At 38.9% G+C, this 17,611-nt stretch overlaps 1 protein-coding gene across 1 annotated transcript in view; it reads left to right on the forward strand.

The window, feature by feature from the left end:
• The window catches only part of DCDC2 (doublecortin domain containing 2), a 67,522-nt gene that overhangs the window by 38,984 nt on the left and 10,927 nt on the right, over positions 1 to 17,611 (forward strand). The window contains exon 8 of the mRNA XM_009582114.1: positions 14,512 to 14,597. Within this exon, the coding sequence (XP_009580409.1) occupies positions 14,512 to 14,597 (86 nt within the window). The remainder of the gene's footprint in view (positions 1 to 14,511; positions 14,598 to 17,611) is intronic.

Below are 17,611 nucleotides of genomic sequence, written 5' to 3' on the forward strand. Positions count from 1 at the left end.
TCCCCCTCCCACCTCCCCCAAATTATCCCATGCTGGCATTGTCAGACGTAGGGTACTGGCGTGGATGAACCACAGATCTGATCTGGTACAACAGTTTCTACAGTGCTACATTCTGTTTCTTAGAAAATCAGACCTTTCTTTTAAATAGTCATCAGTGGAGGCTTAAAACTGGCTAGAAACACATAGTGGTTAGAGCATTCATTTTTATTTTTGCATGACAGTTTGCACATGACACAGACGGGGATTAATTGTCTTTTCTTCCTTTCCCCTCCATCCTTCTAGTTCTCTGAAATGAGGTTTTTAGTGTCTACCATATAATAACTTTCTGTTTCCATATGCGGTGGTAGTCTGGTTTCCCACAGAAAGATTTTCTTAGTGCCTTTTTAGATCTCTGATGTTGTTTTATCCTTACAGTAGCTGGTAAGTGTTCTTATGAAGGGTAAAATCATAGGAAATTAATTTAAGGAATTCTGGCAATAAATTAGGACAACTGACACTAAGTGTACCACGCATTTAGTAACGAAGAATACTGGTAAATCAATAGGCTTTTTAAGGCAGAGTAGAGATGTGAAGTAGAAAATACTCTTTTTTCTTACCCTCTTGATTTGTTTCAGGTCAGTTATTTAAATAGTGTTAGTCTCTATAATTTTTGCTGCCAGAGTCTAAATATGCTGCTGTCTGAATATATTAATCAATGTAAGTTTTATAAATTTTGGTTCATCTGGGCACAAATGTGAATATATTTATTTATATCATAAGACACGTAGACCTCTAAATTTCCAAATAAGTTGAGTCAGTTTCTTCTGCAAGTGTATCTAAAGAGATGGATGATACTGTGATGTGAGTCAGTGCATCACAATCTCTATTCCTCTGTTTGTCTCACTTTATTTGGCTTGTGTTTTGAATTAATCTCTGAGTCCCACAGAGTCCCCCCAAACTTTCTTCTGTTAACTCACGGCTCAGATAAAGGTTTTGTAACGATTGTCAGGTCTGAATTTTGAGATCTCAGTGGTGAAGAGTGCTCCATATGAAAGGTTCTTGCACGAAGAGGTGTGGGATTCTGCAGGAGATGACATGGAGTTTGAAGTTAAGATAAGCCACTATCAAAATAGCCAAATTTCAGAATGTGCTTAAGCATGTCTTTATGTATTTTTTTTCACCGAGTTGCGCTAACACGCATGCTTAACCTTTTTAAGCATAGAGTCTAGATTTCATGTCTTTTACTGAGACTCTGGCACCTGCTTGCTTAGAAGTAAAAGAGCGTGTTCATGAAGAGACCCAATCTGTCAGTCACATACTCCACTGTGTCTTTGTTAGACTCACTCGTGCTTAAATTTAAGCATGGACATGTGAATTTGGAAGCTCAAGACTTTACACATATTTACTCTTTGAAGAAGGAGCTATTATCCTAAACCTAAAATATATAAATCACCACAAAAATCATTGGGAAAACATAGGAGTTTGTTCAGTGCTATTATTTAATATTTAATGACAGTTTTCACACACATGGTGTTCTCAGTATCATTATTAAACAATGTGGATAGAACAGTTCATATTTCATATGACACAATTTATAGTTTCTGTTGCAGGAATAGAGCTAAAAGCTAATGATAAAACCTCAAAGGAGTATATCATTCCTAACCATATGAATTACTAGTGGCTGACATATCTTTCAGAGCGACATATTCTGGACTAAAAAAATTATTCAGCATATATGTGATCATATGAGTGTATCTGCATTACTATATTAAGTGAAAGAATCTGTTAATGTCAGTGATATTGATAAAACAGATTTTAAAAATAATATATAAGCCAAGCCTTACAAAAGCCTCTGATCTCTACAGTGGTCGAGTATAAACATGTGCCCATTGCACCTTTGTGTTTTATTCTCTTCCTCATTTACCAGGTAACAATCTTGTTAAGGATGCTTCTGTCCATTGTAAACTGCACAGTTTAAAATATAAAATGTACACACAGCTCAGATGAAACTGCTGTGAAAATATATAAATATCCTGTCCTTCTAATAAGGTGGTGTGAGTGTTCCATTAGTTCAGTAGGAGGCTTACTGTGTTTATTTTTTTCTTTTGATGGAAATATTTTTAAAGGACTTGTGGTTAAAACACTGGCATTTAAATATTTCCTAGCTAACGTTTGAAGACTCTCAAGCTGAATCAGACTTAATGGAGAGGATCGGATTAGTCCAGAGCCAGGATCCTGCTTTTTGTGGAAAGAGGAAAAACATATAATGTGCATTAGTACTTAGCAGTACTTGTAGCATACTTCTATAATTAAAGTGAGGAATGCAGCCAAGCTAATATAGGCCAACTTACTCCTTAATGGGACTACCAGTATTTTCTGAGTGCAGCAAAACTGTCAGGTGACCCCAAGTTTGAGACATATGCATTTCATACCTGCAGTTTCCTCCTGTTCCTGATACTATCATGGAAGAAGGCTTTATGTGTCTGTGAAACTTTGTTTCTGTTTGTTTTAATTTGTCCTGTGGCACCCATGATAGCTGTGGCAAGCTAACCCTAACAACTCTTTCACTGCATATCAATCTGGCCTCCCTGCACTCTCCACCTCCTTTGCTTTGCTCCCTTCCTATCCTTCTCCACCTTTGACTGTTCTTCCCTCTGCTCTTTACACTACTTTCGTTCCCAGTTATTCTCTGATGCTTTTCCTTTGGTCCATGTGGCACTTCATTCATTTTTATCTGACTTTATCTGTTTTCTTTCCGTGCCATTTGTTGGTCTTTCTTCAAGTAATCCTTTCTGCCTGGCACTGATTCACCAGGATCTGGAGGTCTGGGTTCAACCCCCATTTCTGTCTTAGCCTTCCTCTTTGACTTCGGGCAATTGCTTGGATACATTCTGCAGCCAGCGAAGCACCTACATGGAGAGAAATGTGTGTAACAGGAGGCTGTTCAGCCGTCCTAAAGCTGTTCCCACCACGTCTCTGAAACTTCCTCCAGGTGGCTAAAGGGTATGTCAGAGAGCAGCTGTGGAAATGCTTGGTTTGCCAAGGCTCTTGTGGAGTCGCTGCATAGGGTCAGAGGTGGTGAATGGGAAGACAAAATCTCTCCTAGTTTCCCTCTCCACCTGGTTATCACAAGCCTTTTCCTTTAATCAGCTTGGGAGCAGTGAGGACGTGCCATTCTTGTTTGACTATTTTTCTCCTCCTTTTGTACTCAGCCATGTGTAGCTTTGCAACAGGTGGTGACACGTGCTGTGGTTTTGCAGAGTAGACTTGTCAAGAGGCTGTATCAGCTGTATAACAGGCATCTCTATAAAGTAACTTCATAGCTTGAAAAGTTTTCTTTAGACTTTATTCAAGTCATAGTTCATAGCTTTGTAGCTTTCTTTTGGAGTGATTTGTAGTTCCAAGTTATTATGTGAGTGTGAAATATACCTTTTTTCTGACTAATACAAAGTTATTCTTTTGAATGTATCCATTAAATACACGTCCTGATACTCTTTAAAAAGAGTATATTTTCGATGGTTGATTTATGGCCTATAACTTTTTAAAGCAAAAGTATTTTTCTGTGCAATTGCAGTGTACTTCGTATTAAAATAATGGAAGTGTGATGAGAACTCAACAGAGCAAAGAATATTGGGTTTTTGCATTTTAAATATTCATTACAAGTAATGTGAATGCTGTGCTACAATTGTGGAACAAGAATCTTTAATTCTGTTAAAAGAAAAGAAAACCAACAGGCAAACCTGGACAAATTTTGTTTAAAAACTAAAGAACTATTGCTTAATTTTAATTAAAAAACTTCGTTGAAGTTAGTGTTTAAAATACTAAGCTTCTGGATTTCAGAATACAAATAAGTGACCATGGCTTACATTGGCACTCAGACATGCTGTGTACATATTTGTACTTACCCTGTGCTTATATGCTTTATTTACATGCATGCTGAGGATCCATCGTGCTCCCCTTTGGGTGTAAGAGGAGCTTATACTGTTGGGACAGTATGTTAGAATCCAGAGGGCAGATGAAGGGTACGTGCCCTTTTCGAAGGGTACTGTTTTTCTTCACCTGTTCTTCTTCATATACCGAAGACCTGTGTTAACAACCAGTCCGACTTGAAAGGGCAGAATATAGACTGTTGCTCTGTGTATTAGTGCAAGCTCTTCCCCTTCTCCTAATGTGTATGCTTTTAGTGCTCTGAAATGTCTCCTGTCAATAGGATCTTTCCCTCACTCTGTCCTGGTTTGTCATCTTGTCTCTGGGTGAGGTGGACTCCTACAGCAGTTGTGTAACTAGTGGGACTGAAGTGGATGATAAAAGAGCTTTAAAAGCTGGCAATGGGGGTGGTTTATTCTATATTAAGGCCCTTCTGTTTCACCTGGAGATGACTGTATGAGATGCAGCTTCCCTCTTAGGCGGGCAACTAGTACCATACAGTTGATTAGCTGTAGTATTTCAGCTAGATTCCGTTGGTGGAAAGGGGCATTGCAGCTTTCTTCCCAGTTTGCTTGTGCCTTTTGAAGACTTCGAACATATGTTAGAGGAACAGAAATTGAGAGTGAAACAGAAGTGTGCAAGTGGCGCTTTTATTCTCTTCCTGCCTTTGCCCACAAATGCCAAGCTGTAAGCTCTGCCCTTGCGGGGTGAAGAGCAAAAGTAAGAGCAGGCATGAGCACACCAGACTTCTCAGCACATCCGTTGTCTGTCTGCATTACTGGCTGCTAGCCAAAGTGCTGCTCGGGCTAATAGCATTCAAACTCTGCGTAGCAAGAACTAAAAGAGGATTATTTGCAAAGTTTCCAGCTGTAATGTACTTGGCCTTACCTTTGCCTTGTCCATTCAGAAGGCATGAACAAAAGTTCAGAAAAGGCTGTTTATTTGGAGAGGCTGTTTGTTTCAGTCTGTTTCCCCATGGCAACAAGAAAGATGCAGTAAATCCTAAAGGTTTCTTGATCGTGGTACACTTTCAGATCCCAGCTGCTCCTGGAAACTTGTTGAGGGCAAGATGCATCTTGCCTACCTCCCACTGTATGAGGGGTAGGATTAATTCAAGCTGGGCTTCTAGGCTCCAGCTGTCAAGGAGAGACAAGTGTGTCTGGAGATGCCCATTCTCTCAGTTGACAGTGAAATTGGAAATCTAGCTTAGACCAGACGCTGAAGCATTGGATGTATCATGTATGTAATTCCTGCCTTGAATTATGACATTTTCAGTTTCATTTTAGAGTGAGAAGTCTTATTCTGAAATGGAGATGGATTTTTGATGGAGAGCTAGAAGCCAGCTCCAGGAACACAGTGATAATGATTGCTCCCAAGTACTGTTTTAATCAGTATAGCTTCACTGTCTACTCTGAAGGCTCACTGCAGTTCCTCAATTGGCTTTGCAGGTTTATTCAAAAAAATTCCTTCAAATTCAAAAGCTTTGGATTGGGTAAGGGAAGCACTTATCACCATCTTCCGATTTTTATTTTATTTTTTCATGATGGACAGTGAAAAAGACTCTTGGCATTTTGGTTGGCTGCATTTGGCTGTCACTAATGTGGGATTGATTTGTTTTAATCTGAAACCAATAAACTGCACAGTGAGTTTACACACGCATATTTTGGTGTGTACTGAAATAGATGAAAAGAGAATATTCATAGTAGAACATGTATCCCGTATTCTTTGCTGTCCTCATTGCTGCCAATTTAGCAGTTATGTGGAATCTTCTCTTTTTAGAGTGCCAAACTCTTTCAAAGTCTTTCAAAGTAATTGTTTTCTGGGACTTAATGTCTGAAGAATTATGCTCATAGCGTATTTAAAGCTTAACCTAATCTTCCAACAGAGTTTAGTTGGGCTAGCTGTGTATTTACTTTGAATGTGGTTTTTTTTAATACACTGAGAATTTCACCAGCATGTCATTCATATTACAACTGATCCATGTCATAATCCTCTCAAATCAAAATGATTAAAGAATTTCTTAGTGTTGAAAGCTCTTTGTGCAAGATTTAAATTCCCCACTTCTTAGAGCAAATCCAGTAGACCGTGAACTGGCGCTTTGGTTTTGTAACCTGTAAGGCATGCTATTATAGTTATGATTGGACTCTCATTGCATTGGTAGAAACCTAAATAATATTGAAGGTATTATATGTAACAGCAATTGCAACTGGAAAAATGAGGTTTAGAGCTTAGACTAGTGCAGCTGGTTTAGCAGAATTTGGGCTTATGAAAGTGACAGCAAAGGCACATTTAATTATCAGCATCTTGGTTTAAGGTTTAAAAAAAAAAACAAAAACCAAACCTACTTATTTTTTGGTTTGCACCACATTCTGTAAATAGTATACTGTAGGAAGTTGAACAGGAAAGTAGCAAATTCAGAAGCATAGTAGAAAATTCTTGTAAGGGAGCATCCTCACTTTAAAGCCTATTCCATTCAAATACAGTAGTTTAACTGTCGCACGGCTTGCAAAGTAACCCCCCACCCAAACTATAAAACAAGTTCTAGAGATAGTAGAATGTGAAGTTTGGGTTCTCACTATGATTTGGAAAAGTACTATGCTGGAGATGGGCTGAGCCACTCCACAGTTTTTCAAATCTAGTTTTCAGTATTATGAGGTTTTAGAAGTTAGCAATCATTTCGATTTGCTGCTTTTGCTATTGGCTAAAAAAAGGAAGAAAAAGACCAGCCCTTAATTAAAGAGAAAGCTGCACAGAACATCAGGTGTGGCAGCCGCTCCTGCTATCATGCTCTTAATTGCTTTCAATAAAATTATGAACTTGCCAAAGAGTATAAACCTGGACTGCTGAATATCAGCTGTGCATTGTGAGCTAAAACTGTTGTTGTCCCTGTTTCCCTCCTGACAACTTTTAGGATTAAAAAGCTATCTGTAGTTAAAACGTAGACATACAAACCATATCAATTCTGTGTTGTCAAAGCAGGCAAAAACTGTGCTGAAGAAAGAGACTTCACCTTCTTTCTTATTTGCAGAGATTTTACAGGACCTGTAGGTTTGTTCTTCGCATAATAGGAGATAAAATTGCAATCTATAGTAAGAAATGAGAACCTTTGTTGCAGTTAGTGTGTATTGTTACAGTGCTGAATTGCGATAGCCAGAATATACTAATGCCAGCGGGAAACTAAGATGATGGTAAACCTTGCATCCTCCTTCTTCAAGCACATGGTGAGTTTCTGTGGGTTTGCTTTTAGAAAAATGAATACACTGCAAAACATAAAGTGGGCAAATAGTACTTGGCAGCAGGAAAGCTGTGTTGCTTAACTCGCTGCAGGATGGAGTGTAGGTGTACTGATGCTTAGTTTGGAATGACTGGACCAGGACATTTCAGGGCTTTTGCATTTGCTTTGTGACAGTTTAGCCCTTAGGACCCAGCTGTACCCAAGAGAAGGCTGAGTTTTGGAATAGGCATGGAATTAAAAAAGATGTGGCTGAATGGGAGCTGCTTTATTAATTTCAAAATGCAAATGGTCTTAATGATCTGTCATTTAAATAAATGAATAAATTAGATGCTTAGAAACACAGAGAATAAATGAGGTGAACGACCAAAGTAGGGAGAAGGAAGAAAAAGCCTCATATTATGACATGCAATCCTTAATTTTGTAGCTGTTTATGTATAAAGATGACAGAGCTATTGCAGCTGACTGAGGCAGCTTGTCCTTTGCTGTAGCATTACCACATTTCCTATCAGTAAAGGAGACTGCTGCATACAAGGTCAACCTCCAGAAACACCTTTTGCAGTTTCTGTTCAGGTAGTCAGATTTCAGCAATCTATAATGGTGTGAAATCTCATTAGAAATTCAATATTTTCTGAAGAGAGGAACTCATTGCTTAGCAGCTTGAGGCTGCAATAGTATCAGGTGAAGAAAAATACATATTTTTTAATATTCCCAACAGTTTCATATGTATATTGCTACCATTTTGTCTTTAATTCCATTACTTTTTGATGACAGAAGTCACAGGCATGTACACACATGCAAACCTATCACCAAGGCAGTGGCTTTTTGTTGGAAACGGGCCTTGTACAACACTGATACTTTGAAATTAAAACAACAACAACAACAACAACAACAAAACAGAAGAGAAAACTATGTTGTAGACAGGCATAAATGCACATGTTCTCCCTATTTCTCATAGCAATCTATTCAATTTAATGAGCCACAGATTTTTTACGTTTTGTTTTTAATTTGACTTAACATTTTCATGAGGCAGCCTTTGTGGTAAGTCACATTAATTTTTTTTTATAGTCACATTAACTTCCTTGCTTACATACAGAGCTTGCAGTTAGTAAATGCCTCCAATTTCCATAAAATATTCAGGGCAGGCTATTATTACAATGATGGGGTTTTTTTATCCCTATTGCTAAACTTCAATCAGTTTAAAATTTGAAATGCCTTAATGACTGTATAATGTTGCAATTTGTGTTGCAATAAATGTTTTACAGTAATGCTGGTTAGGAAAGGAGCTTATACAAAAGCCATTAATTGCTATGCTTGATTATTTAAAATATATAGATTTCTTATGAGTTACTTCAATGTATAACTCGATTACTATTTAATAAAGTCGTATAACTTTCTTGTTTATCAAAGCGTACAAAAGGATTCCAGCTGAAATACTGAATGGCATCAGACAGAAAATGATCTTTGTACTTTAGCCAAGGTTTGCTCAGTTATACATGCACCAATTCATTGCTTCTTTCTGTACATACTGAACTGAGTGACTGCACCGTACACTGAACATCTGTGTATTGAGACAACTGGTAACGTGTCAGGTGAAATGTTGTTAGTGAAAATGTTTTGGGCATTTATAAATTTGCTGTTGCTGATAATTAATCTCCTCTGTACCTATCAGGAGATTAGCCAGAAGTATAAAATACCTAGAAAATTCACCTGAATGGTCAGTGGACTCCCTTTCACGCAACTGAATTCTCAGGGGCTGCAAAGCCAGCATCGCTGGCATGGGTAAGGGGACAGGACAGAGTAGGTTATTCTGAAGATAAAGATCCTTGGTTATTAAGATCCATTCTGCAAGAAGCCTAATTTACAGCAGTCTTAACATTGTCTTAAATTGTATTGGGTTTATTTGTCCATCTGCAACAAAGTCACAGAGGTGAAAAAGTACTGTAGGAATACAGTACCACCTTTTCTTATCTTTGGTGAAACCAGCTGAGGACCAAGCCACTTACTTTATGAAATAGACCTTGGCCAAGTACAAAATCAGAAATCCCACACCCTATTTATCAGTCATCATCCTTTCTAAGGTTCTGATTCAAACCTGACCACTGTGCCTTTCTCCTATCGATAGCTTCTGGACCTGATTTCCAAAGAGCTAAGCCTTCTGAGAACATCCTCCCTCATGTAATTTCACCACCTTTTTCTGCTGATAGTGTTCTCTTGTTCTTACTGTTTGTGTGGCTCCATTGCTGCTAGCTGTAGAGGTTAGCCATAAAGTAGATGCCAGTGTTTCAACAGCCGTAACATTTGTCTTTGCTTAGGGCAGGTTGAGTTGGTTCACCGCTTTTTTGAGATACTAGCTACCTCTCTACAGTAGAGCTGTTATCAGGCTCCAAGTGTTCCCTTTCCTGGTAACTCTCACAAGGCTTTGGGGAATTCAGAGCTTGAAGCAGCCTGGATCCTCTTGAGATTTCATCACTCTTTCTCTCTGTGGGATTACAGAGCTGGACAAGAGATGAGATAGAGCATAACTCTTGAAGAAGCTCCATAGGAAAGCACTTGCAGTTGCAGTTTTCATTCATCCCTTCAGCCTGAAGCCAAAAAATGTTTCCTTATCTTCCTATTTGCTCTTGTACAGTTGCTCATTCCACACGTTCCTTCTAACATTACTGTGCCTTCATCATCTCCCTTTGTGTCCATATCCTCCAGCCTCTGCATATCTTCTCTCTCCAGTTGGCTGCTCCTCTTGAATGCCTTTTCCCTCTTGTGATCTGTTCTTTGCCCTTCTGCGGATTCTTCTTTCTCCCTCTTGCCAGAATTACTGAACATGACCCTGCTTTAAAATAATCAGAAATAATGGGAGATGTTTGTTTAGGTTACCTCACTTCTCTCTGTATAGAATATAAAAAATGGTGGCGATTTTTAGCTCAAGACAGTCTGTTTTCACACAGTGACTGGCAAAACCTGAAAAATTGGTCTCTTCTGGTTGTCTGGACACCATGGAAAAATATCCTCACAGAAGATCAGGAGAATCTCAATAATACTTTGCTTGGCCTCTTGACAGAAGTAGCACTTACTGTGGCATGGAGAACTGAGAACCTAGCTGAAATAAATCCTCTGATTTATACTTGTCAGCAAAGCTGTAGGGAGACATTTTGGAGCTCAAATTGCCCTTGAATGCTTTGCTGCCATCATCTTCTACTCAATTTGGAGCAAATGGGTAAAGTATGCCACAGCTTGACTGTAAGGCTTGGACCTACCTTCTTTTCTTGCCCCCTTTTAGACCTCTTCTGCCCCAACATTGCCATGACCCTGACTGTGGCCAATTCTCAATTAGTTTGAGGCACAGAAAGTCAGAACTAGCTCTTGTATGAGGAGCATGTTTAATATACAATATTTTATGAACCATTTGGGGTAGGCATAAATGTTCCACCTAATGGAAGCGCTGGGAATTCTCTTTTCAGTAAGATACACTACTTCAGTAGAGATTGCAATATAACCCCATAACAATATAGAATGAAGACTTAAAAAAATGTTTTTTTCATTTAATTTATAGCGTTTTCTAAAATGCCTTCTTTTTTTTCCTCCCTTAGAGATGTGTGTAGAAACTGACTAATGATTCAGAGACAGAGCTGTGAAATATTGCATCAATACGATTTTTTTGGTGCTTTTTTCCCTAAATCAAAAAGCATTTCTGAAACATTACCTATAAAATATGAGGCAAAATTACCTAACCAAACACATTTGCTTGGGACATGCTGAGTAACTCATAGAACTGATAACAGTGATTAATGTGGTCTGCAAACTCCTGCTGACACAGAGTCACATAAACATGTGATAGGTTGGCCTTTCACTCAGCTCCAGGTATTTGTGAATTCACATGCAAAAAGTGTAAATACTTCTGGCTGAAGTAGAGTAGCAACACTAATAATGTTTACATTTTAAGCTATTTTCTTAATGGTCCTTTTAATCAAGTTTTTTTTTGTAAATTATTTTACAATTTTTTTATTTCTTTTCACTTTTGGTACCAAAAGACAAGAAGGGTACATGTCCTAATGTAAAACTAATTTCATTCCTTGCCATTTTCTTTGGGATTTTTTATTTGCTCAAGTGTTACAACTTTTCCATTTTTCATTTAGTGTCATTTTTTTCTTCACCTGTTTTGGCACATTTCAGACCTAAGTGTTTTTCTTCCTTCCCTGACTATTAATGGTACATGTGTTTTGGACATTTGTCTTCCATACTCTCAGGTTTGTGCAGAGGTAAATAATTAATTTCCCTTTTATTGTCAATTTTCTTATTTCCTTAAATATTTTTTCTTTTCCTTTTCTGACAACAAATCTTTTTTGCCATCCTTTCAGAAACCAACTAACTATCTTTTGTGTTGTATGTATTTGCAATATGCTATTCTTTAACTACTTGTTTTCTTCAAAGAATATAGCTGTTCTGAAAATGGAATAATTTCCCATTTTGTCTGAAAACACTGTCCTTGAAGTTTTTTTGGTGACTTCTGTGGTTGCTATCCTTTCCCATTGCAGTCTGCCATGTAGTTTTGCCATTTTCCACTCTGTGGAAGAAAGAGTGATTTTCGTGCAAGACAATGAATAATGTTATCTTTGAGAGATGCTGGAAGATTGTGCAGAGCTCTTTTCAACTAATCTCTTTTCATTTAAGACTAGCTTTCTGGGCAAACATCTATTAGAAAGTGCTTGGAGGAAATCCCATGGGGATTTCAGGTTTTGCTTATTGAAATCCCCGTTACTAGCTTTTTGGGTACACGCTTTTGAATGGGAAAGTTGGTTGCATGATCCAGGTGGAAATTTATTGTCTTTTTCCCTCTCCCTCAATCCCTTCTGGTTTCATGATTAAGGTTTTTGAAAATACTGCACGTCTGTCTCCTTGTGTGGAGTTTAGTTGCTGGGTTATTCAGCATAGCCCTGAGAATGATCCACTGTTCTAAGGAGAGGTGATGTAAAAATGAGAATCCTCAAGTCTTCAGATGAATTTTGTGGATTTGACCTCCAGATGAACACATGTTCATCTCCCTTGTACCTCCCTTTTGCCCTGCCAGAGAAAAACCTGATAAGAATTACCTCTGCACCAAAGTCCTTTTATCTCTAGAGACCAGACAATCCCCATTTTGGTTGAAAGACTTGGGGATCTTGAAGGCAAAGGTGTTATTACAGAGTCTAAATGGAATGATGGTCATGTTAAATGCCGTTCTCTCAGACAATGATTTGACTTTTTATAGTTCAGTGAGCCAAGGAATCTAGGACAAGGTTATTTTCTTAAGGTACTTAAGGGAAGGCCTTGAGTTAGGAGAGTCATCACGGTGGCTTTCAAGGAACACATTACATTTTCCTCTTAGAATACGGTGGTGATCTATATCTCAATCAAATGTCTATGATGAGATGCAACAATGATAATATCAGGTAAGAGACACAGAACCTTTTGTCCCTTAGAGAGCTCAGAAAAATGGGAAATGTGAAGTGCATTGATTATTTGAAAAAGTACATGCATTCAGATGCATTTTGTTCCTGCGCTCAACCACTCCATGTTCTTAGGGCTGAATTTGCCAAAAAACCCTGTCTCGGCAAAAGGGTTCCGTAATGAGATACGTACACATAGATTGTCCAAGATTTACCATACTGCCAGCAAATATTGGGTGTCCTTAGTTGGTTTCAATGGAACATACTACAACAGATGCATTATATTTAATAATCCACAAAGAAAAGGAAATTAAGAAAAGAAAATTATTATTTCCGTGCTAAGTATGAAGATGGGACTTTTTTCAAGATGTGTGAGATGTTTATGATAAGAATCCAACCAATGAACTCTGTGGTATTTCCAACACTGGTACTTTCAAAGGACAAGTAACATAGATCTTTTGGTGGGGTGGGGAGGTTCCTGCAGGACTGATGCTCAGGTACGCAAGCTGCTATGTCCATCAGGAAATTTCTCTCCTAAGATGCAGCCAGCACTACCAGTCTGGAGTATCATTGTGGTGTTCCATAGACTTCCCCATTTCTGCCTCTTCATTTCAAACTGTAAGAACGGCTTTAATTTCTGGTGCTCTGGTCAGTGTCCTGTCAGTAGACATCTAAGGCCTGGATGAGCTGACACCTCCCCTCCAGTTAACCATTTGCAGTGGTATGGTATGCCTCAGAATTTTGTTCCCAGGGTAAACTCTTTCCTTGGCTCTTATAGTGATGAGAAAGTAACTGGAAAACTAACTTCCAGAGTACTCAATGCTGACTTTTTATGCAGGTGGACTCCAGATTTCTCCAAGTCTTGGGTTTTTATCCATTCTTTTTCCTCTTTCTCAATGGTTCTGTGAATGGTTCAGTGCTTCACTAGGGCTGTTTATTTAACAGTGCCTAGCAATGTAGATCAATTTGCATGATCAGTTGTATTATCAAGTTCACATCCTTTTATGAAGAATTAAGAGGCAATCCAAAACAGCAGAAGTATTTTTCCCTCTTTTATATTGTAGTTATTTATTATGTTGGATGTGAACATGTTAATATAGGACCATCTGTCTTTCCTAGATAGATGGAGAGAGCGGGAGGTGATTTGGAGTAACCTGTACTTTTAATTTTTGGGCTGTTTTCAGCTTGGAGGGAAGGGAGAGAGGAATGTGTGTCACTGGGAAATTGTTTTTTTTCTGTATGTACCTGTCTTCATTTTACTAGTTAGCTGATACTGAAAGACCCACATTAGAAACCTCGAAGACCCCTAGTTATTACTTACACTTGGGAGAAAAAAATTACTCAAACTAAATAGTATAAAATCTTTGCAAAATTGAATATCATTGTAACCATTAATCTTGTTAGCTACGAGTATGTGCTTTTTTAATGTGGATGTGAAGTTTCAGCTATAATTCTACTTGCATGTGCCCAAGGATGGGGAGTAACATTAATCCCACTGTTTCTGTTAATCTTTTACTCCTTTCCTGGTTCACCATGTTTGTTGTTGATTCAGAGCCTGAGATTTTTGCTAGATGTGTGTTATAATGCTAATTACTGGAGGGTACTATCATTGACTGTAGAAATAGAAGTAATATGTTGTTGTAATGTATTGAGTTCAGATTCACTCCTGACCTTTGCAGAAGTGAAGGAACTTCAGATCCAGGGCCAGTCTCTGTTTCCTTTCCTTTCCCCAAATGGTGTAGCGTGTAAGTATTTGTTATTAAAAGGGAAAGGAAAACAAATTGACAATAATGGGAGAGTGAAAACTTCACTAAAAGAACTGTATAGGGAATGGTGGGTCAGCTCAGAAACCTGCTCTCAGAAACAAAATTGAATGCAGTTCAGTGGTTGTGCCACACAGTGTCACAATTGGACTTCACTTCCTTCCTCTCTGTATCTTCCTCATGGTAGGTGAAGATATTTACAAAGCCAGCGAAGAGCGGGAAAAAAAAATGCAGGAAGATGAAGATACTCGTGTAGAAGTTCCGCTGGACCAGGTATTGATCGAGCTTTAAATAAATGGCTTTTTTTAGGATTAGGTTGTGTGTTGTTTTTCTTTCCCCAGTTTCTTTCAAGTATTTCTTTCAAGCATAATTCTGTGGTGATGATTATAACAGCTTAATGATATGGCTTCCATTATGGGCGCTTTAGCAAATCTTCCTTTCTCTGTTAATAAGTCAAATATCAGTTACCTTTTCATCATACATCAACTTGAGAACTGCTCTGAGAGCCCTTATAGGGCCTTAGAGAATCAGGACTCCCTACCTACCAAATAGATCCACCTGGATCTCAGTCCCTTTATATTGGTAGAGCAATTAGGGATTATGTAAAGGGATTATGGCACAGAATCAAGGTCAGAATTCTTGCAGCCCTGAACCACAAACAGATGTGGATTTATCTGATTTTTATTAAAGCTGCCAGCACTTTCTTCTTCTGTTGGAACAACAGGGTACTTTTTTTTGGCCAACTTTTTCATTGTAAGACTTACATGCAATAAATAGGTCTTGATAAGTAAACATAAGATTATATCCTCTTTGTTTTACCTTGATTTGTTTTTAAAAGAAACTCTTGTGAACTGAAATAATACAGGAAATAGGTAAGTTGAAGATTATTCCAATGAAGTGAAGAGTAAACGGCTTAAATTATTTGCTGAAAACTTAACTTTTTTTTTTCTACTAGTGAATTGCTCACAGGACAGTCCTCTTTTTCATTTTACATGTTTGTAGGAATTTGCCAATTTGTTCAACTTCGTGTCCAGTCCACAAGATGTTGCACTGTGCTTTTGGTGTCTGTTGATAATGGCTTGGGGCCAGCCACCTAGGCCACGAGATAGTATTTCTGATCCATGCTGCAGTGTAAGGAATCGCAGTTTACCAATAGATTTTTCAGGCTAAAAATCATCCCAACAACATAAGGGATTCCTGAGCAGTTTTCTAACTTCCTGGTGGTCAGCTCAGTGCTGAGGAACAATTGTTAATGAGAGATTGTAAACAAATGGGAGGGAGTGAGTTAAAAATAGTTGTTTGTAAATACACTTTGACTACCCAGGGCACAAACAATCTGGGAGATTTCTGGAGTGTGTTGGAGACAATTTTTTGATGTAGGTAGTGGATACATGATTAGGAGAGTCATTCTGCTGGATTTGCTACTCATGGATAAAGAGAAGCTGGTTGGGGATGTGATACTCAGTGGCAGCCTTAGTTGTAGTGGCCATGAGACAACAGGGTTTAAGACTCTGAAGGAAGTGGGGATGGCAAATAACAAAATGAAAATCCTGGAATTCAGGAGAGTGCACTTTGGCTTGTTTGGGAAACTGGCAGGCAGGGTCCTGTGCGAGATTGCCCTGAAGTGCAGAGGAACACAGGAGATCTGGTTCATCTCCAAGGGCATCTTCCTCAAAGCACAAGAAAACAAGCAGCCATAGCAGGAGGCCAGTTTGAACAGAGGACTCCTGACCTCATACTAAAAGAGGTAGAGTGTGGTAGGTAGAAGAGGGGATGGACTACTAAGGAGCAGTATAGAGACATTGCCTGGGCTCACAGGGATGAAATTTGGAATGCCAAAGCTTGTGAAGAAATGGATACTGATACTTGTGATTGGGAATAGCCAACATGGATTTCCTATGGGCAAATCATACTTACCCAACCTCTTTGCCTCAGTGATGAAATAATGGCTCTGTGGATGAACGGAGAACAGTTATTGTAATTTATCTTGCTTTCAGCGTAGACTTCCATATTTGTAGGAGAAATTGGAAGAAGTGTGGTAGATATGGGGACGAAGATATCCTTAAGGAGGGTAGGGACTGGATTTGTGGGCTACAAGGTGGATGAAAAACTGCCTGGTTCGATGGGACTTAAAAGGTCAGTTGGTTGAAATTTAACTGGCACTTATTTATGGATAGTGGGTTTGATACTGGGTCTGATACTTTTTAACATGTTCGTCGGTAACATGGATGATGGCACAGGATGCAGCCTTATCCAGGCTCAGTAGTAAAGCCAAACTGTGGTGATTATCAGGTGATATGCAGGGCTGCTTTTCAGAGCAATCTCAACAGTTTGAAGGCATGAGCTGAGTCGAGCCTCATGAAGTTCAACAAAGAGAAATATGAAGTGGGGTACCTGGGACAGGGTAACTTGCATTGGTAGAGTCGGCGTGGGTAGGCTAAGGAGCAACTCTGCAGGAGAGGCCATGCAGCTCTTGTGGCTAGCAAGTTGAGGATGAGTCAGCAGTGCTCCCTTTTCGCGACGAAGGTTGACTGTGCAGACTGGCCTGCATTTGTAAGAGCACAGCCAGCACATCAAGGGAACATTATCTCCCTTGACTTGGCACTTCTGAGGTTGCATCTAGAATATTTTGTCCAGTTTTGAGTCCTTCCTAGTACAAGCGAGGTATTTACAAACAGGAGAGGGTCCAGCACAGCAACACACTAAAACATTTAGGGGGCTAGAGCCTATGACACAAGGAGAAGCTTAGGGAACTAGGTTTGTTTCACCTTAAAGGCTAAGCAAGAGAAGGCAGATCAAATTGCTCTCTTCAGCTACAGATGGAGTTACAGAGAAGACGGAGCCAGCCTTTTCTCTGTGTTGCACAGCGAAAGGATGAGACAATGGTCAGAATTTGTAGCAAGGAAAATACTAACTGGACATAAGAAAAACATTTTCAACAGTGAGAACTGTAAGCACTTTCCTGTCCAGAGAGAGTGGGGAATCTTCGTCTTCAGTGATTTTTAAAACTAAACTGGACAGGGCCTGAAACAGCCTATTTTTACTTCGAAGTTGGTCCAGCAGGGCACTGGCCTAGATAATCTCTAGAGCAGTTGTCTCCGAAGTGGAGTGTGCATAGCCCAGGGTGTATGAAAGACAATCCATTGGGGTGCAGGAAGAAAATGTTAGAACTTCAGTAGTACATGTATATAATTTATAAATAAGTAAATATACATATATTGCGGGTACGTGCTCGAAAATTTTTTACTGATAAGGGAGTGCAATCAAAACAGTTTGGAGACCACTGC

The sequence above is a fragment of the Fulmarus glacialis genome, unplaced genomic scaffold (assembly GCF_000690835.1).
Source record: "Fulmarus glacialis isolate BGI_N327 unplaced genomic scaffold, ASM69083v1 scaffold28517, whole genome shotgun sequence".
Taxonomy (NCBI): Eukaryota; Metazoa; Chordata; class Aves; order Procellariiformes; family Procellariidae; genus Fulmarus; species Fulmarus glacialis.